Source organism: Phacochoerus africanus, chromosome 3 (assembly GCF_016906955.1).
Source record: "Phacochoerus africanus isolate WHEZ1 chromosome 3, ROS_Pafr_v1, whole genome shotgun sequence".
Classification (NCBI taxonomy): Eukaryota; Metazoa; Chordata; class Mammalia; order Artiodactyla; family Suidae; genus Phacochoerus; species Phacochoerus africanus.
The window spans coordinates 182,668,382-182,690,332 of NC_062546.1; the positions used below are offsets into that span (position 1 = coordinate 182,668,382).

The 21,951-nt window shown below is 37.6% G+C and overlaps 1 protein-coding gene across 1 annotated transcript in view; it reads right to left on the minus strand.

The window, feature by feature from the left end:
* BARD1 (BRCA1 associated RING domain 1) overlaps positions 1-21,951 on the minus strand; it is an 83,424-nt gene that overhangs the window by 31,009 nt on the left and 30,464 nt on the right. Inside the window, exons 4-6 of the mRNA XM_047773426.1 lie at positions 19,467-20,431; positions 11,925-12,005; positions 9,824-9,996 (exon numbers count right to left, since the gene is read on the minus strand). Coding sequence (XP_047629382.1) covers positions 9,824-9,996; positions 11,925-12,005; positions 19,467-20,431 — 1,219 coding nt within the window. The remainder of the gene's footprint in view (positions 1-9,823; positions 9,997-11,924; positions 12,006-19,466; positions 20,432-21,951) is intronic.

Consider the following 21,951-nt stretch of genomic DNA (forward strand, 5'->3'; position numbering starts at 1 on the left):
TGGCAGTTCAGTTCTTTCAATGACCTATCAAAGAAAATCCTTTATAATTCAGTGAATTCGAATGATTATTTATAGATAATACACTTCCTCAATACTAAATCATAAAAATTGGTAACTGAAACATTTTAAATAGTCACTGAGCAAGAAGGCATCTTTTTTATTCCAATCTTTTTCCCTGTTCCTTCACAACATAGCAAATTTTACCAGTTTTTTTTTCCTCTAACATATTCCTGCTCTATTCCTTTAGATGTGATTTTAAATCATAATTTTGAAAATATTTCATATAAAACTTTTGATGATATGACTGAAGATTTTAACTTTAAAACTTGACAGAAGACCTAAGTGCCCATAAGTTATTGCTTTTTACTATTGAAAAGCTACTAAGAAATATTGGAGGATCATTTTTACTGATACAGGTTACTAGTTTCAACATAAAAATGGCTATACACATATATAATATGGCCACACGTAAACTAGTAATAGTCACTTATTTAATTATTAAATCTGTATACCCACAGAACAAGTTCATGTGTATACAGTCAGCCCTCCATTTCCATGGGTTTCACATCCACAGATTCAACAAAAATCAAATCAAAAACATTTCTTTTTTTAAGTGTGGATTTTATTCTTTTTTTTTTTCAGTAAGTTCCAAAAAAGCGAAACTTGAATTTGTCACGTGCTGGCCAACTATTTCTGTAGCATTACATTGTATTAGATATTGTAAGTAATCCAGAGATGAATTCATTTGTATGGGAGGATGGGTGTAGGTTACATGCAAATACTCTGCCATTTTATGTGAGACTTGAGCATTCAGATTTGCTATCTGTGGGGAGCCCTAGAGCCAATCCTCTGCAGATACCAAAGGACAACTGTGTACACATAGGTGGGAAGTTACAAACATCGCTTGGTAATCACTTGGCAAACAGTCATTCACTCAAGAACTTCTAAGGACTCTTGTAGTCACTAAAGAGCCAATGAGATAAAAGGTCCTCGCGGAGCTCAGTGGGGCAAAAACAGCAGAGAGAAAATAAGGACTTAAAAGCCTGGTAAAGTTGCCCAGATGTGAAAGGTCAAAGAATAAAACTGATCCAGAAGTCCAATAAGAGTCTCCCAGCAGAGAGAAAAGTTTGTGTAAAGGTTAACTAGTGTGAATGAGAAACACTAAAAAAAGGAAAAAAGAACAAGAAAGAAGAGACAGAGGAGAGAGAAAATGAGTTGAGGAAGAATACACAGGCAATGGGTGTTCTGGAAATGTAAGCTGTGATCAGGTGATGGAGGAACAATAGGATGGTGCTGAAGAGGGGAACCTTCTCCTTAGGGCACAAGAAACCCTGACCAGGTCCCTAGATGACTGTAAGCAGGAGGGATGGCAGCAATACAGAAGGGTGGCTGAGAGCTGGGTGACCTATAGAGTTTGACTGCCTGAAATTTAGATTCCAGCTCTGCCACTCAAGAGTTGTACGACTTTAGATTCAGATTTTACTTAACCTCCTATGCCTCTGTTTCCTTGTCTGTAAAAAGAGAGTACTACAACCTACTTTATATGATTGTTGTAAGGATGAAATGAACTAATGTATCAAAAGCATTTAGGACAGCGTCTGGCAGAAAGTAAGAGCTCAATAATTGCTTGCTATTAATATTATTAGATTTGCACTTTGTGGCAACAGATACAAAATGAAGATAAAGGAACATAAGTTACATCTGGAGTATTGACCTCATCTCTTCATTTTCCCCAATTTTATGATCCACTTCATGCTTGCTCTTTAATGACAATTTGGATGTACACTAAAGAGAAGGATAGGAGCCTCGTTTCTTAGCAACATTAAAAAAAAAAAGAGCAGATTAGTTCCCACTGTGGCACAGTGGGTTAAGAATCTGACTGGAGTGGCTCAGGTCACTGTAGAGGTGTGGATTCAATCCCCAGTCCAGTACAATGATGGAGCCTTGCCGCAGCTGCGGTTTAGGTCACAGCTGTGGCTGGGATTCAATCTCTGGCCCAGGAACTTCCATACGCCTTAAGTGCAGTCATTCAAAAAAAAAAAGGAGATTTTTGTTTTCCCATATGTTACAACATAAAGATAAAATGAATAAACTAGATGACTTTGAAAATTCTTTTCTACACTAGGATTCTTTTTGATCACTAAGGCTATTAAAAAGGAAGTACTTATTCAAGTGTGTATACCAGGTCAGCTTTTTTTTCCAGGTGTTTATCATTTCAGCTTTACCCCAAAGGCAGAGTTCAGAATACAGTCCAGTCCTTCAATGTCATTTTCCTCTCAAGAGTGACAGAACAGACACCTGCCTACAACTGTGCCCAAGATGAGTTTCACCAACTAGTAGAAGGGGAAAAAGGAAAGATGAGCAAACGTAAACTAGCGCTTGCACATACAGACCATTCGATCCCAAACACACCTGCAAAAAGCCATTTTTACTAATGAAAACGTATCATGCATGAGAGGACACCATGATAGTCCATGATGGAATCCTTTATGAACAACTATGAAATTGCAAACTCATAGATTTTAATAGTTCAAGCCACTTGATTTGTGATGAAGCAGGAAAAAGCAGGAAATTCAGAGTGTAACATGTTTTTTTTAAAAGGTATAAAATATTGGAGTTGCCATCATGGCTCAGTGGTTAACGAATCTGACTAGGAACCATGAGGTTGTGGGTTCGATCCTTGGGTTTGTTCAGTGGGTTAGGGATCCTGCATTGCTGTGGCTGTGGCATAGACCAGTGGCTACAGCTCCAGTTCAACCCCTAGCTGGGGAATCTCCATATGCCACGGGAGCGGCCCAAGAAATGGCAAAAAGACCAAAAAAATTAAAAGTATAAAATATAAATTATCTGTTATAGATTAATTTTTAAAAAACTAACCAGGGCAGTGGAACAATTAATAGGTCAAATGGTCCATATACTATTTTCTTATTAAAAATTCTACCTCCTTGCAAAAAAAAAACCTCTGCTAATAACAGACCAAGTACCAAATCTAAACTCCGTATTTTAATTAAAAAAAAAAAAAAAGCATATGATATGCTCCAAGCACTTAAAACTGTTCTGATGTGACTGGAAGATCTTTGTTTTAAATTCACACTGCAATGCACAAATGGCAGTAGTGAAGGAGAGCCAATGAGGCTTTGAACGGTTATCAACATAAGTATTTTAGGCAACAAAGAATATAGAAGATAGGAACTTTATTCTCATATCTGAAGTTAGAACTAATTTTCCTTCTTGGGTAATGACTCTTATTTCAGCCTTTACAAGATAAACTTCTCACGCAAAAATACAATTTGGAGTAAAATAATATGATATTTGAATATAAGATGCATTTAAAAAATGTCAAAGTTTGCATAGCAAAAGCTCAAAGCGCATAAGAAAGTATTCTAAGTAAAAGATGACTTTAAGAAAACACTAAGGGGAGGGTGGTCTGGTCACTGCTGTGGCACAGGTTCAAGCCCTGGCCCGGAAACTTCCTCATGCAGTGGGTGCGGCCCAAAAAAACTAAAAGGACAACAACAACAAAAAAAAACAGTAAGGTACTAGGAATATTAAAATTAAATCCAATCAAAAGATAAAATCAGAAGTAGATACATATGGCCCCAGATAAAAGTGCAAAATAGGTAAACATTGTGTTTACAGTCCCAGGGACAATTTCAGCATAAATTTAATGGGATGACAAAAAGTCCATCTTCTCTTATAAATACATCAGTATTTTGAAGTGATAACTACCAGCAACAAAATTGAGGGACATATCCAAATATTATACAATATGAAAGTTATCAAAATAAATAATGTTATGTCAGGCTGGGGACAGGGGACTGGGAGTCAGGGTGGGAGGGGGGAATTACTTCTGCAAACTACGCCATTCATGTCCCAGAGACCAGAAAAAGTGGAAAACATCCTGATTACTTTTCAGAAGCTGTAAGTATGATTTTTAATATCAAAATCTTAGGGTAAAAAATGAAAAATAAAACAGCATTGTAACATAACTACAGATGCAAAAGTCTTAAATAAAATTCTAAAAAACTAATGCAAAGAATTTGTCTAAAGGATAACAAAATAAACCAAGTCCTGTTTATCCCATGAATGCAAAATGGTGTAATATTTTTAAAATGTGTTAATGACATCGACAGGCAAAAAGTCTAAGATCTTCTCAAAATCATTTAATAAAATAAAATACAATCTTGTTTAAAATAGTAAAATAATTGTAAGGAAGATTTGTTTTACTTTTTTTAAGTTGAAGTATAGTTGATTTACAACGTGATGTTGGTTTCTGGTGTACAATAAAGTGGTTGAGAGAGAGACATTCTCTTCCATTACGGCTTATTATAGGATACTAAATACAGTTCCTTGTGCTCTAGAGTAGGACCTTGTTGTTTATCTATTTATAAATAGTAGTCTGATTCTGTTAATCCCAAACGCCTAAATTATCTGTCCCCTACTCCCTTTCTCCTTTGGTAACCATAAGTTTCTTTTTTATGCCTGTGAGTCTATTTTTGCTTTCTAAATTCACTTGTACATTTTAGGTTCCGCATGTGAGTGGTATCATATGGTATTTGTCTTTCTTGTTTACTTAACTTAGTAGGATAATCTCTAAGTCCATCCATGTTGCTGCAAATGGCATTTTGTTCTTTTTAAATGGCTGAGTAATATTCCACTGTATAGATATGTCTTCTTTGTCCATCTGTCAATGGACACTTAGGTTGCTTCCATGTCTTGGCTATTGTAAATAGCACTGCTAAGAACATTGGGGTGCATGTATCTTTTCAAATTAAAAAGTTTTCTCCAGATATATGCCCAGGAGTGGAACTGTTGGATCATATGGCAATTCTAGTTTTTTTCTTTTTTTTTTTTTCTTTTTCAGCCACACCCACAATATATGGAAGTTCCTGGGGCCAGGGATGGAAACCATGCCACACTGCAACCTACACCACAGCTGTGGCAATGCCAGATCCTTAACCCACAGCAGGGACTATTTTTCGATTTATGAGGAACCGCTAGACTGTTTTCCATAGTGGCTGCACCAGCTTACATTCCCATCAACAGCGTAGGAGGGTTCCCTTTTCTCCACACCTTCTCCAACATTTGTTATTTGAGACTTTTTAATGATCTTTACCTTTATATTAACTTGTAAACCTACAGTCAATATTTTTTAAAAACAAGAATAAACAAAGCATGCCAACTATCACTAATATTTTTAAATATTGTTCTGGAAACTGTGGCAAACGCAGTTGGAACTAAAAGTTAGTAAATGATGGCTAGTATCTTTAGAATTTGGTGTTGGAGAGATATAAGAGAAACACACTTAAAATCAATAGCTTTCCTCTATATCAGGAATAATAAGTTATATTTATTAACAGAATATCTAGTTCACCAGGGCAACAAAAGAATCAAATATCTGGAAAAATCTCAATAAATAGCTGCATGTGTAGACACACACACACACACATAAAACAGATTAAAAACTTTATGAAGACATATAACGGAAAGCTTAAACAGAGAAACATACCATGGTCATGAGAAATCAACTTTATTAATCTACTATAACCTCATTTATCCTCTAGAAAGACTTTCATGACTTCCTTTAGTCATACTTCTCGTTCTTATCTTAGATTTTCATAGAATCTTGGGGCACTGAACTATGAAGGCATGTACAACACTGTTCTGCAGCCTTTAACCTAACTGTTCACTCCCACTAGAATAGAATACAAGTACCAAGTAAAGCAACTGGGGAGATGAAATAAAGGGATGGAGAAGAGTATGAGCAAATCTAACAACATTTTATTGGAAACCCAGGAAAAGAAGGCATCTAAGTAGAAAGAAGACTGTTAAGTTTGAGATACTGAAGAAGACTGCCAAAATGTCTGTCCTAGAGCTGAAGGATGCCTTTTACACAAGGATTCTCCTCACCTACAACTTCAATTAGTCAAAGTATCAAGTCTTAAAGAAGGGAGAGTAGAAGAATAGCTTTTACCCTTTCTGGTCCCTACCCTCTTCCAGGGATGGAAAGAGCCTAGTTCTGGTCCCTGAAAGAAGAGATACATTAAAAGATGTAAAAAGCAGAGGGAAAAAAAAAAAAGAAAAGAAAAAAAGCATGTTTGCCAACCCACGATTCCAGAGTTTGAGAGATTAATTCTGAGATATTAAAGCTTAAAAAGAACAAGAACTTCAGGCAAAGTAAGAGTATTAAGACTTCTATATAGTCTCCATGCCCTCCTCCCTGTGCTCTGCTTAAGAGAGGAGGAAGAAATTTCATCTACTCTCACCTATAAGTACATAAATCTAAAAAGACAATGTATAGAACACTGGCAGAAAGAAAAATAGACCTTAAAAATGTCAAGGTTAGAGGAATTACTTGGGTAGCCTTGATCCCACAAAAGGTAACATGAATGCCCAATGAGCAAGAGACTAAGAATTCTGCCCAGGGAGCACACATCATTTTACTCCAGCATCTACCGGGAACCAGTTCCCCATCCTAGACAAGGAACAGCTTATGGAAACTTGGCTTTAGACATTTTCTCCACAATTACGGTGAAGTTGGGAGCAGAGGGAGATTAATTCCTATTTTCATCTCATCAGCCCCTTTATCAAGTGAGGGAAAAATACACCATCTTTTTATTCAAACACTAATTCACTCTACAAATAAATACGGGTACAGCCTACATTAGGCACATGGCAGGGGCTGGAAGAGCAGGCCTGATCCCTGGTACAGAGCGCATCAACCTCATAAAACGAGAGCAGAGAGAAGCAGATACACTGCCACCTCTACTCTAGGGCTGGGAGGAGGCACCACCTACAAAGGATTTGGGAAAGTCAGACAAAAATAAATGACACCTGGAGTTCCCATCGTGGCTCAGTGGTTAACGAATCCGACTAGGAACCATGAGATTACAGGTTCGATCCCTGGCCTTGCTCAGTGGGTTAAGGATCCGGTGTTGCCATGAGCTGTGGTGTAGGTTGTAGATGTGGCTCGGATCCCGCGTTGTTGTGGCTCTGGCTTAAACGGGTGGCTACAGCTCCAATTCAACCCCTAGCCTGGGAACCACCATATGCTGTGGGAGCGGCCCAAGAAATGGCAAAAAGACATAAGTAAATTAATTAATTAATTAAATAACACCTAAGATGAAACCCAAAGAAGGCAAAGTTAACCATCGAAAATGAATGTTCCAGACAAAGGGAAAACAAATTTAAAGCCTAGAAGGCAAAACAGCTTAGCATAGTTTACAGAAATAAACATTTAAAGAGGCTGGTGAAAAAAAAATGCTGAAGGAGAAAAGGGAACAGGAGGAACCACAGAAAGACAGGGCTGGAGAGAGGAGGAGTGCCAGACCATCAGGCCTTACTAACCAAGTTTTGAAGCCTGACTTTTGCTTTAAAAACATTAAGAGGTGCCAGTGAAGGGTTCTGGCCAGAATTGAGTATTTTGAGAGCTCTTGGGCTGCTGCATGAAAAGTAATCTGAAAATGAGACAAGTTAGGAAATGGTGAAGCCAAATCGTCAATGACAACTACCATAAAAGAGAAAGCAGAAAACACAAAAAATTCGGAAGTATTTTTTATCAACAGTCCAGAAAGGAAGGAACAACGATGTTTAGAAAACAGCTCTCACCCTGTTATGCCTTAGATTAAATCCACTCTTGCATGTGCCCTACAGTTGTCTCACTGTCCTCTATCCAACATCATTCCCAACTTCTTTCATCAAATAAACCTTCCTTCCCTACTATCCTAACTGTATCAACCAGCTCTCCAACACAATAGCCACTTGGCATATGTCACTATTTACATTAATTAAAATACAATACACTTTAAATTTAGTTCCTCAGTAGCAAGAGCCAGATTTCAAGTGTTGAACAGTAACAGATGTCTAGGGGCTACTGAGTGCCCAGCACAAATACGGATCGTCTCCATCACTGCAGAAAGATCTACGGGGCAGTGCTGGGCTACAGACACACCTAAATCTGCCGCTTCACCACATAAGCCAATTCAGCTGTCTGAGAAGGCAGGTGTGAAGGCAAACTCGCTCACTGTCTCACGCCCACACCTTGTGTATTAATGAGCTTCACCATGTAGTGAAGAATCATGGTGTACAAACCATAAGACAGGCCCTGTGTTTTGGCTCATTAATCCTCACTATGCTCCGAAGAAATAGAAAAGCAGCAGGCATCACCCATGTTTTATAGGTGAGGACACCAAGGCACAGAAACTAACCTGCCTGAGGCTATAAAATCAATAATGGAGTCACAAATAAAAGCTAGAATCCCTAATACCCTGACCAGTGCTCCATTCATTAGCGTAGTCATGGCTGATTTAAGAACCCATGAAAGGAAACTACTCTGTTTTCACCTGACCCAAGCAACCACCTGCTCTATCAAATGGCTTGCTATACACACTCAAATCTATTAGGTGTGTACAAACACACACACACAATCACACACACACAGACCCAATATAATATACATGTATGTTTATATGTCTGTATGTAAAAAATAAGTAAATAAATAAACAGAAGATATGTATTCCCTGAGTTGCCCCAACTATCTCATCACATGTGATGGGAAATAAAGGATATTAAACACACTTACCAAAACTAACAGCACCAAGGTATAATACATTCCTGCATTACTATTTTTCAATTACATTATGTTATATAATTACCTATAAAGAAAATCACAACCTAGAAGCTCTGCATTTCTTACTTGCCTCTGTAACCAGACCAAGTCCTGGTTTTTGTGTGCTCCTTTCAAAACTGTAGAAGCAATGGGGCACAGAGAGGCAATTCTTGCATTTTCATTTCAACTAGCTCATTAACTGAAAAGAGTAAAATAATACATAAGGAGACATGAACCAAGTTATAGATTCGTTTTTTACGGCAACATCCATGGCATATGGAAGTTCCCAAATCAGGAAGTGAATCGGCACCTCCACAGGGACCTGAGCTGCTGCAGTCAGATTCCTAACCTACTGTGCCACAGCAGAACTCCCCAAGCTACAGATTAAAGATATAAAATCCACATACGGGATTTGCCTGTGAATTCTCATGACAACAGCGATTTTTTTTTTTTTTGACCACACCCACAACATTTGGACGCTCCTGGGCCAGGGACTGAATCCAAGCCACAGCTGTGAACTACACCTGTTTCAGCAACCCTGGATCCTTAACCCACTGCACAGAGCTGGAGATAGAATGTGTGCTGCCACAGAGACAATACTGGATCCTTAACCTACTGCACCACAACGAGAACTCCAACAACAGCAATTTTAAAATGCTGCCACCAGCATTCACTAATGTGTCTCTGTGCCCTAATGCTGCAAAACAATTTACCCAGAGGTTCATCTGAATAATGTAAAAAAAATCTAAGAAATAATAATGATGGCACTTGCCTAATGTCTGAATTCTTACATATTTTAACTGTGGTTATACTAAATATGCAGAAAAACAGAAAAAGAATAGAATATTTGAAACAATTTTAAAGCACTGGGAAGCATACAAAATAGTTACTTACATGCTCCTAATTCTTGCTTTATTAATAAGTATAACTCAATCTACAGAATATAAAAACTAAATGAATTTTTCCAGAAGGTCAAAGCTTCCAAAACTAATTTGACAACTGTTTCTGAATTAAACAAGCAAACCTCTCCCAAATATGTAAGTACTGTAAAGGAAAAGGGCATGAATACTGATCTAAATCCAAACTATAATGGCCATGTTAACTTCAGTTGTGGAAGACAACAGGGCCATCAACTTGGGCAGTAGTCTTTGCTTCATCCTAGCCCCTGAGTCAAAAATAAGTCATCAGGAAAAGTTTCTAAGTTAAACTACTTACACAGCATTCCTGGAGGCTCCGTAGGAAAGTAACAGCTTGACTATATCCATGTGCCCATTCTTCACTGCATCATGAAGGGGCGAGTCGTTCTGATACCCGGTGGTGTTCACCAAAGCCTTGTGCTGGAGCAACAACTCCACTACCTTCAGGTGCCCATGATTGCAGGCTTCGTGCTAATTAAAGAAAGAGGAGTGAGAAGCGTGATGAGGAAGAGCAATAAATAATATCATAACACAAGCACACTCTAGAAAAATAAACGTGAACATTAACCAGTAAATTCGTTCTTCCTAAATATTCACAGAGACCATAAGCTGTTGACAGAGAAAAAGCAACTATTAATAGTCTCTATGGTAAGATACATGGTAATCAAGACTTAAGCAATTCGTGGAAAAAGAGTTTTTCATTTGTGCCTTGGGTCAAGCACTCTTTTTTGAAAAGAAAATGTAGCTTTTAACCAATTATAGTTTCTAAATTGTTCTACAGTAAGAAATTTAAAACAATTAGGAAAAAAAATCACAGAAAATACTCAACAACCAGATCATGCATAAAATCTGAAATTCTTCAAGGCTGAATAGAATTCACTAAATCAGGTGCTTAGCTATATATAAGCTAAGCGGTGCACCCGGATGTACACGTAAGCACCCAAAAAAGCAAATATCCTAGAATGAATACAAGACAAGCCTCTCTATTTGCTGAAGCTACAGATTACTGTATGGCTGGTGCCAATGATAAGAGAAATCACACAGAGTAGGTGCTCAAAAGAGTCTACTGAATGAATGACCTAACTGGTAACAATGGAATATTCCAAGATGCTTCACAAGCAAATGATTTTTTATTTCTAATGACCTACTAACAATGCCACTATGTTGTTTTCTAGTAAATCTCCGGCACACTGTGCTTTCTAAGCACATACACTCAATATTAACAGGCAATACACCACAGTAAATGTCTCTAAGTTTATTTCTAGGAGAAAGGAATAAACTAGGCATAAGATCCTCTAAATAACTAACTTTTACTACAGTTTGTTCTAGTGGCTTAAAAAGAAAAATTGACCTTTCTTCGAAAAGGTTAGCCACCCTGTGGAATCCAAACAACAAAGTGATTCTGATCCAGACTAAACACTCCCAGTTTAAAAAACTGACAAGGACAAGTCATTCCATACAACGTTAAACCTTTTTTGCACCTAATACAGTGAGAATCTCCTAATTCCCATAAATTTGCAGTTCACAGAATAAGGGCATCCACCTCCTCTCCTGACACTTCCAAGGCTACAGTCTAATCACACGCAGCACTTGTTCCCGTATATTTGTGCCATTCTTTTGTCAGACTATCCTTCGCAGTGTGTTCTTAGTCATAATAAGAAAGACTTTAAAAAAATGTTTAGGAGTTCCCGTTGTGGCGCAGCGGAAATGAATCCAACTAGGAGCCATGACGTTGAGGGTTCCGTCCCTGGCCTTGCTTAGTGAGGTGTTAGGTTAAGGATCTGTGGTGTAGGTTGCAGAAGTGGCTCAGATCCTTCGCTGCTTTTCACTGTGGCTAGGCTGGCAGTTGTAGCTCCGATTGGACCCCTAGCCTGTGAACCTCCATATGCCATGGGTGTGGCCCTAAAAGAAAAAAAAAAAAAAAGTTTAATGTGAGCAAAGATTTCTGCTGCCTCTGTATGACTGCAAATGGTGAGGGTGTAAGTGAGGATAAGTCAGATCTTCTGTAAGAATCACTGCCTTGTGATGTGTTCTTAAACCTAGCTCCTCGGACCTCTCTTTGTTCCTAAAAATGTGGTTTCAATGACATGCCATGCTGAAAAACAGAGCCTGACGTCACTTGCAGCAGCTACCTCTCCAAAAATGAGCTAAATTCAGCAATAAGGTATGTATAGCTGGATTCCTAAATCTAGATGGAGTCAGTCAAAAGACAGCCTGTCACCATTGAAAAGCTAGATGAAAAATAATCATTTACGCTTACTTGTTGAAAATATAAGTTCTTCAGATTACACAGATGGTGTCTACAGGGCAGAGGAGTATATATAGACAACCACATAACTATAAACTAACTATAAAGCATAAATAGAATGGTAATGAAAAATAAACAACTAGAAAACTACCAATGGCGTCCATCCAGCGTGGTCTTTAACATTCGGGTCGCTTCCATTCCCTAAGAGGTATTCAACAGAAGGTACGTCGCCCTAGTAGAACAATGAGAAAATAGAAAGAAATTAAAAATCGTCAAGGAAAGAAAAAAAATGAAGATTTCTGGATTTGTTTTTAAGATTTGGCCTTTTTGGGACTAGAATAAAATTTAAATCTTTTCTATGTCTGTTGCTCTTGCGTCAGTAAATAATATGTATGCATGAATTGTTCTGCGCTACCAAGTCATCAAAGTCATGCAAGTCCATCTCTGAATAGGGAGTACAAAATCTCTGCTATTAGCAACCTGTTCCAAAATTCATTTCAAATGCCAAATAAAGGACACTAGCCAAAGATCAGCTAGTCATAATGTAATTTTTAAAGTCATAATTTCGTTTGTAAAAATATCACTTTTGAACATACATGAAAATGAAAACATCCTTTTTGAACATACATGATTGTTTAAAACTAAATTAAAGCCAAGAAGGCTGCTCAGTGAAACCACTGTTAAAAAGCCTAAACCGCTGTCTTATTGGCAGTTAATCCACTTATCCTCAATACATTAATTTAGTTTATATTCACCTTAATTGCTCGAAGATAATTTTTAGGCAAAAGCAAGGGTTATTTTCCCTAAAAAGAACTGACAGCTTACTCTGAAAAAGGCTGAATAAATAAAAGTTACATATGCCAATGTTATGTTTTGAGAAGAGCTTCTTTAGGGAGAAGGAAAACTCTCTCCTGCCATTCCCACCCGCATCATTTTTTTTTCTTTTATTTTTTGGCTGAACCCACAGCATATAGAAGTTCCCAGACCAGAGATGGAACCCATGCCACAGCAGCAACCTGAGCCACAGCAGTGACAATGCTAGATCCTTAACCCACTGAGCCATCAGGGAAATCCCCCACTCTTTTGAAATGAGTTTTTTCCCTATTGGCTTGCTAATGTAGAAGTCATTAAGTCACTTAGTAACACTGATGCTTCCATTGGGTTGTTTTGGACTACCTCTCAAATACAGCACATCTTAAGATGGTAGCTTACTCAGTTTTCTAAAAAAAAAAAAACCAAAAAAAAAACTCCACATATAACATATATTTTTTAAGTTCTTAAATTGCCAAATATTTAGTTCCTCAAATATTCAATGAGCCTAAAAAACAAGAATTCTGCATCTTTCAAACCAATTGCCCCACTTCTAATAAAAAAATATTTCCCATGGTTTCTTCGAGGTGAAAATTCTACACCTTGAGTGCAAGCTAACATGTGTTTAGGACCTTTTGCACTATATTTAAGTCAGTTCTGAATGAGCGCAGGAACATCTGTCAAGATACTAGTTTGATTTTTTTTTGTTTAAACAATCCTATCTATATCGGTACAGATGAACTGCCGGAACCACACACATTCCTAACCTTCACTGGAAGAGTCACATGGAACAGTCACACAGAGACAATCACAGTGACAATCTAGAAACTAAAAGCAGAAGCTCTTTTGAGGTTGCTAGACAGTGGTGTTTCCTTTCACGTCGCCTCTTCATATTATCAAAGGTGTCTGCTGTTAACATTTCACTCCCAGACTTCCCCTAAATGTATAGTTGATTTGCAAACTGCTTGCTTTTTATACCTGATCTGCTTTTTCCTCTCTAGTATTGAAAAGTTTGTCGTATTTTCTCCTTCTTCTTTCTGTAAATTTAATGTCATGCACATAAATAAAATTATGATAATTAGATAAGGTCCACTGTAACTGTGTGAGCTTGAACCAATATAAAGTTTCCGGAAATAAATTAACTTCTGCTGCTGATTTCTTTAAATTACTTTCTTCTCAAACAGAATAATTTTTGAGTTATAAGCACTCACTTTTAGGCTTCCCACAGCTTAAAAGAATAATTGAGATTCTCTTAAACCACAAGGGGAAAAAAATCATCTTAGGAAAAGATATTTACTAAGGCTTATAAAAAAATTTAAACAGACTTCGTATTTTCAAAAAATACTTTAAAGGGTGAAAATAAGGAGGTATGTGTGTCACATTGAATTTTCTTACTGCTACCATTTCATTCAAAGGAAATATTCTTCACACATTAGTGCATATGGCAGCAATATAAATTAATTTCCAAAAACAAATACACATATACACAAAGACTCTTTTTCCTTATATAGGTTAGTTCTTCTAAAATACTATTTCTATTAAGAAAAAAATATCTTTATAAAAATAGTATAGGACATTACAATTAAGTACAATAATGACTTACCCAAAATGGTTAAGTTTTTTCCACATAAATGAACTAAACAGACCTAGATATAAGAACAGACACTATAAAACTCTTAGAGGAAAACATAGGCCAAACACTCTCCGTCATAAACAACAGCAACATCTTCTCAGATCCACCTCTCAGAGTACTGACAGTAAAAACAAAAATAAACAAATGGGACCTAATCAAACTTCAAAGTTTCTGCACAGCAAAGGAAACACTAAACAAAACACAAAAAGACAACCCACAGAATGGGAGAAAATCTTTGCAAGTGAGTCAACTGACAAGGGATTAATCTCTAAAATTTACAAACACCTTCTGCAGCTCCATACCAAAAAAAAAAAACAACCCCATCCAAAAATGGGAAGAAGATCTAAAGAGACAGTTCTCCAAAGAAGACATACAGATGGCCCAAAAACACATGAAAAGACGTTCTCATTATTAGAGAAATGCAAATCAAAACCACTCTGAGGTGCCACCTTCCACCAGCCAGAATGGCCATCATCTAAAAGGCTACAAACAGTAAGTGCTGGAGAGGGTGTGGAGAAAAAGGAACCCTGTTACACTGTTGGTGGGATTGTCAATTGGTGCAACCACCATGGAAAACAGGATGGAGAGTCTTCAGAGAACTAAAAATAGAACTCCATTTGATCCAGCAATCCCACTCCTGGGCATCTATCCAAACAAAACCATGACTCACAGAGACACAGGTACTCCGATGTTCATTGCAGCACTATTTTCAATAGCCAAGACATGGAAACAACCTAAATGTCCATCGACAGAGGAGTGGATGAAGAAGATGTGGTATATATACACAGTAGAATATTACTCAGCCATTAAAAGGAATGAAATACCAGCATTTTTAGCAACATGGATGGACCTAGAAATTATTATGCTAAGTGAAGTCAGCCATACAATGAGACACCAACATCAAATGCTTTCACTGACATGTGGAATCTGAGAAAAGGACAGAATGAACTTCTTTGCAGAACAGATGTTGACTCACAGACTTTGAAAAACTTATGGTCTCCAAAGGAGACTGTTGGGGGGGGGGGTAGGGGGATGCGCTGGGGTTGTGGGATGGAAATCCTATAAAATTGGATTGTGATGATCATTGTACAACTATAAATGTAATAAATTCATTGAGTAATAAAAAAAAATGAACTAAACGGGTACCTAAAATTTCTCCTTCTTGCAACTAGATGTTGTTTAAAAAAAAAAAAAAAGTTTAGTCATCAGAAATGGAGCTCTAAAATAAATACTTCCCGGTGTCTTATTTACTTAATAAAATAATTTCACAGATATTCAAACACCCCAGCCATTGTGGCAATAAGTTACTAGTGTTACGAATATGGTAGGTGACAAAGGGAAAAAGGGATACTGACTCCTAGAGGTGCTCCAAAAATTAAAACTTTAAAAAAGAGCACACATGCCAGTTGGCTTAAGTCCTTTGCTATTTTTTTTGGGAAGCTAGTATGGAGGATATGTAACAAGAGAGCCTTAGAGTAAAATGAATTACAAAGTCAAACCCCAAAGGATACTCCTCACAAGAGATTTTCTCTTTCTAAGAGATCCGCATAACCTTTGTTATGTTAAGCACATCATCATTTAAAAGCTGCCTTTAAAATATTATCCATTATGTCTGTACCTTAAATACATTACCATATCCCAACCCCAGGCCATTCTTCTATTTCTAATCGCTCAGTGCTAGAGTATAAATTATGAGTAATCATTACCATTGTAAGAATCTGTGCTAGAGAACCTTGGGCAGGTTTACACCAATATCGACAAATTCTCAAGAGAAATAACAAGAGTAACAAATCAAAATTTTCTCTATGTATGACAAAATGTCAAGTGCTAAGATCTTTTTATTTTATTAAATCAGAAGAGTTAACAATGAATGATGATCTTAGTTTCTTGTTAGGCATAAGACTTCCTCATAAAATTTCTCATTTGTAACATAATGTTCTCAGAATCACTCTAACCAAAGGTGTCATAGATATTCAAGTACAAACGTGGGGCATACAGAGGGCACAGTGGATCTCAACTTCTGTTCAGGTTAAATGAGAATATTCGCAACACTGCAGACATAGGAAAACATATAAATAAGGAATTTAAGAATAATCCTGTCTAAGGTTTACGTTCAAATGGTGCTAAATGTCCAAAATCTAGCTGGCTGGCCTGTAAGCCCATGATCCTCAGGGAAAAAGGATTTGAGAACTAAAAACATAAACATTACCTGCTGATAATACAGTAACTGTCTATGTTCAGGCAGCCTGAATATTTAGGCAGTCTGGATATTTAATAGGAGCCTTCCATTGCTAAGTACGCAGCTTTTCAAGATAAATAAGGTAGCAGATGCTTTACATTAACCCAGAAGTCCCACTTCTAGGAATTCATCCTAAGGATATACCTGCTCACATAGGAAACAAAGACTGCTTTACTGCAGCACTGGTTATAAAAGCAGAAGAATGAAAACAGGGACTGGTTAAATAATAAAAATTCATGGAACATTATGCTACTAGAACAATGTACAGAAAATATATACTAACATGGAAAGCATTTGCTTATATTTATATAAAGAAATCAAGAAAGGAGTTCCCACCGTGGCTCAGTGGTTAACGAACCCGACTAGTATCCATGAGGATGCAGGTTTGATCCCTGGCTTTGCTCAGTGGGTTAAAGATCTGGTGTTGCCGTGAGCTGTGGTGTAGGTCACAGAAATGGCTTGGATAGGGAGTTGCTGTGGCTGTGGCGTAGGCTGGTGGCTTCAGCTCTGATTCGACCCTTAGCCTGGGAACCTCCATATGCTGCAAGTGTGGCCCTAAAAAAAAAAAAAAGTAATCAAGAAAGTAAGAAAGGGCTTGTCAGCAAAGGGGTGGCTGGGGATAGAACTGGGAGTGAGACTGTCTCCCCAAAATAACTTCTACTCTTATTTTCAAAGCACAAAGTTATTACTCACATTTTGAAATTACATTTTAAATGGGGAATATAAATCACAGAGCCTAATTGAGGAGTCATATAATAAACAAAAAGCTAAAGAATGTAAATACAAACAAAATAAGGTCATCATAGAAAAGAAATTCTGGGAATTCTGAAAAGATTCATTAAGAAAGTAAGATGCACCTTCTTTTTTCTTTTGCTTTTTTTTTAGAAGGTAGGATGGTAGCTAGATTTTGAAGGTTAGATACAAAAGACTGCGAGGGAAAGGGGAAAGATGCAGAGGAACAAATCTAAGAAGCAGAAAAAAAGTGCAAAGTATCAGTAGCATTAATAAATGCACCTGAATAATTCATAAGTTTAAAGTTCAGTATGTCAGAAGAGGGTTCAGATCACAGTTGAGTGAAAAAATCGTTCATTTATTCAATAGATATCAACATACTACATGCCAGGCAATGTTCTAGACACTGAAGATAGAACAGTGAACAGACAACTTTGCTCTCATTTTAAAGACACAAAACAAAGAGATTTATAATAATAACATCAGGAAAAAATAATAGGGAAAAAAAAAACAAAACAAGCTAAGGGTATGGCAGAGACTGCTATTTTATATAAGTTCAGAAAAGTCACTTAAAAGGTGGCATTTGGGCAGAGGTGTGAAGAAGGACGAATGACATGGGGCTGTGTACGTCATAAGGAGCACCGGGATTTCATATTAAGTGGGCCAGGAAGTTAAGTCTAGGGCAGCACAGAAAAAAGAAGTTCTGACTCTGATCAGATGACTTCTGGCTATTACACAGAGAACTCAGTGTAGGAAGAATAAAGGGACCATTCAGTATAGAAAGGTGTATGTATACCTGGTGAAAGGCTAATGGATTCATCTAATATATTACTGGTTTTCCTCCTTAATGTGGCACCATTCCAGAAAGCAACAGGTAGAAATTGAAGCAATCTACATTTAGGTATTAGTTTGAAAAATGAAAAAAAAATATTTATTTTTATGCTAGCTACTTATGTCTGTGAAACATTAATTACATTATAATATTATTATAACTTTTGTTATATACATAACACACACACATTATATAAATAAAACCAAGAAGACAAAAAATACAGTCTGATTTTTAAACTCATGCTTTTGCAAAAATCAGACTAAAATGTAACCAGAGCCAAATCCAAAAATTCAAGTTGTTCAAAGGATATGCAAAGCCTAGAGTGTAGTCATATTGTAGGTCCCCCCCTCTTACTGGCACCAGATGGTTTCTACTTGCATCATTTACTGGAAGATAAAACAAGGGGGGAAAAAAAGAGTTGGAAGAAACTCACTTAAGTGCTTTTGCCTTTCTCCATGGAGAAATACAGGAATCCCTAGATTCAATGTTCACGCCATGTTCTTCCCAGATGTTTTATGTCACTCACCAGCTTTATGTTCAGGGGCCTCTAAACGGTTCTTTCCAGACCTCCCAAAGTTCCCTATCCATGCAAAAGACCCAACGGTTTCCCAGTGAATTTACTGAAAGATCATAAAAGCTATCCTAACTTAGTACTAAGCGTTCTCATATTTTCATAACACCTGCACAAATTCACAGACCAAAGTCTATAAAACTATGGTGCCAGCTGCTACTCTCTATGTGTAAAACTTGGGTCAGTTTCAAAGATTAACCATTGCAAGTATACCTCATGGTTGACAAACAAAGCCTGGTTCAGAAAACACACACTGTCTCATCACAGGTGTAGAGGCAATAGTTAACTCAATGAACAGGTTAATAAAAGGAATGGCTAGCTGTGGGGCCCAGAGAAGCCCCTTTGTGGTGAACCACAAGAGCCATTTCTGCCAGTCAATTTTCCAGGTCACCAAATAAATATACAGACCACATCTTGGATCCTTCCAGATCCTGGTGGTGCTCAGGATGAGTGCCAAACATACAGAGGCTTGTCACCTCTCACAGGGCCCCCGAGCTCTTAAACTAGGTAAAGATGTGCTGCCAGCAGTAACTTGGCAATTGTCTGTCAACATACATAAAGCATGAGAAGAATGGGTAAGAAAAATGTTGAAAACTGAACAAGACCATATGGAATAGATAATAACAAAAGCGCTTGGCAAAGTTGAAGCTAAAATAAGGAAATAATGGTTTTCTCCTGCAAGATCGTGCCCCTCAGGACCTGGTGCCACAGCTCGGATACGGTCCCTATGAATTTCTGCTTTTCTGGGTCACAGGAAGCATCACATCTGGTTGAGCTAATTATGTTAATAATCTTATGTCATTTTTCATAAGCTCCAAAGCAATTGTTTTATACTAGGTCTCATTCTGCAGTTGTATTTCAGACTCAGCATCCTACCTTAATTGAGGCGATATGGAGCAAAGTCTCCCCGCGATGATTTCTTTTCACAGCCGTAAGGCTACTGGGTGACAGCTTCACTGCTGAGGGGCTGGACATCATTCGTCTGTAACTTGGACTATTCAGTGTAGAAGGGGGCGTACCTGGTGAAAGGCTAATGGATTCATCTAATATATTACTGGTTTTCCTCCTTAATGTGGCACCACGTTTAAGCTTGTTTGAAGGTGGTGAAGAACATCCAGGCGATGGCACATTTTCGGAGAGCACTGTTTGCTTAACAGAATTTCCGCTGGTGCTCGGAATGCTGTTCCTACATCTTTTAGAAACGGGACTGGTAAGTCGGCTGCGGCACCCACGGTTCCCATTACGACGTGATGGCAAGGATTTCTTAGATTCATCTAAGACATTTTCACAGAGAGTCTTCTCAGGAGTCACTGCTTCATTCTTGCTCTCCATTTCTGGAGACTCTATATGCTCAGCCAGCGGTAAAGAGACTTCGGTGAAGCTTCCCAAACATTCAGATTCTGTTACAGAGCCGCTGGCTAGTAAGTCTATTTCGCCATTCATCTGCGGACTAGCAATAACAGATGGCTGGCTACAGAAGGACACCAGTTTTTCCTTAAACTCCTCTTTGGAGTCCAGTTTACCATCTTCTTTTTCTGCCTCTAAATTCCATTTCTGGTTGATTTCAGCTAAAGTCTTCTTTTTCTGTTTTTTTCTACATCTTGTGGAAGCCTTCTTAGCCCTCTCAGAAACATCCACTGGAGGGCTTGTAGAGACAAACTCATACAGGGAGGCCTGCTGGGCATTTTCATCATTTATCATAGGAGGCTGGGTTTGCACCGAAACTTTACTCACAACATACCTGACCTTCTTACTTCGAGGACTAAACCACATTTTTATTGAATTCTTCTTATACTCTGCATCACTAAATAAACTTTTTCTAGATGTTTCTTCTTTCAAATCTGATAGGATAAAAAGAAAAGAAATCTGTTACATGAACTTAATCTCTTCCAACTTGAGCTCCCAAAGATTTTTGTTGACAGTTTCCTTAAGGTGTATCACCTTTTCTTGGTGTACCTCTTCCTCCCCCTCCCAGATTATGAACTCCCTGAGAGCAGATATTCTCATTCAACAAATATTTACTGAATCCTATTTTATTCTATACAATGTTCTAGGGTCTGGAGATACGGCAGAGAATAAAACATGAAACATATATTCCACGGGAAAAGACAAAATATACAAATAAATAAGCAGAACATAGTCTGCTGTATGGTCGTGGTAAGAGCCACAGAGAAAAGCTATGCTAAATAAATAAAAAGATTGATAAGCAGATACGAGATTTAAAAAGCAGCAGTCAAAAAAATTGACTTGTTAATTGATGCTTAATTTTTTTAAAAAGACTTTTGAAAACCAACCAGTATAATTCACTACATCAACGAACTGAAAAGAAAACCATGCTATTTTTCCTCAACAGATATATTTTGTTGACAAAGTATTCATTCATTATTTTTTAAAAGACTGAGCATCATGGACAGAAGGAAACGACTTCAACCTGATGAAGGACATCTGCAAAAACGTGCACCACCAGCACCACGCTGAACAAAGAAAGAATGAAACTATTTTGTCCTATTATCTCGTTCCTATCATCAAGAATAAGGCAGATTCAAAGAAGAGAAACGGATGGCTGACAGGCATATGAAAAAATGCTCAACATCACTAATTATTAGAGAAATACAAATCAAAACTACAATGAGGGGCCACCTCACCCCATTCAGAATGGCCATTATTAACAAGTCAACAAATAACAAATGCTGGAGAGGTGAGGAGAAAAAAAACTGTTGGTGGGAATGTAAATTGTTAGAACCACTACAGAAGAGTATGGAGGATGGAGGTACCTCAGTAAACTAAATATAGAGCTCCCATATGATCCAGCAATTCCACTGCTGGGCATATACCTGGACAAAACTTTTATTTAAAAAGATACATGCACCCCTATAGTCATAGCAGCACTATTCACAATAGCCAAGACATGGAAACAACCTAAATGTCCATCAACAGATGAATGGATTAAGAAGATGTGGTATACACAAAATGGAATATTACTCAGCCATAAAAAAGACAAACTAATGCCATTTGCAGCAACAGGGATGTGAAGTAGCCAGAAAGAAAAAGACAAATACCATATGATATCACTTATTTGTAGAATCTAAAATACAGGACAGATGATCCTATCTAAAAAGAACAAACAAATAAAAAACAGAAACAGATCATGGCCAAGAAGAGCAGACCTGGGGTTCCCAAGTGGGAAAGGGAAGGGAGTGGGATGGATGGGCATTTTGGGGGCTTTTTGGATGCAAACAGTTATATTTGGAATGGATGGGCAATGGGATCCTACTGTACAGCACAGGGAAATGTGTGTGATTGGGTCACTTTGTTGTACAACAGAACTTGACAAAACATTGTAAATCAACTATACTTTAAT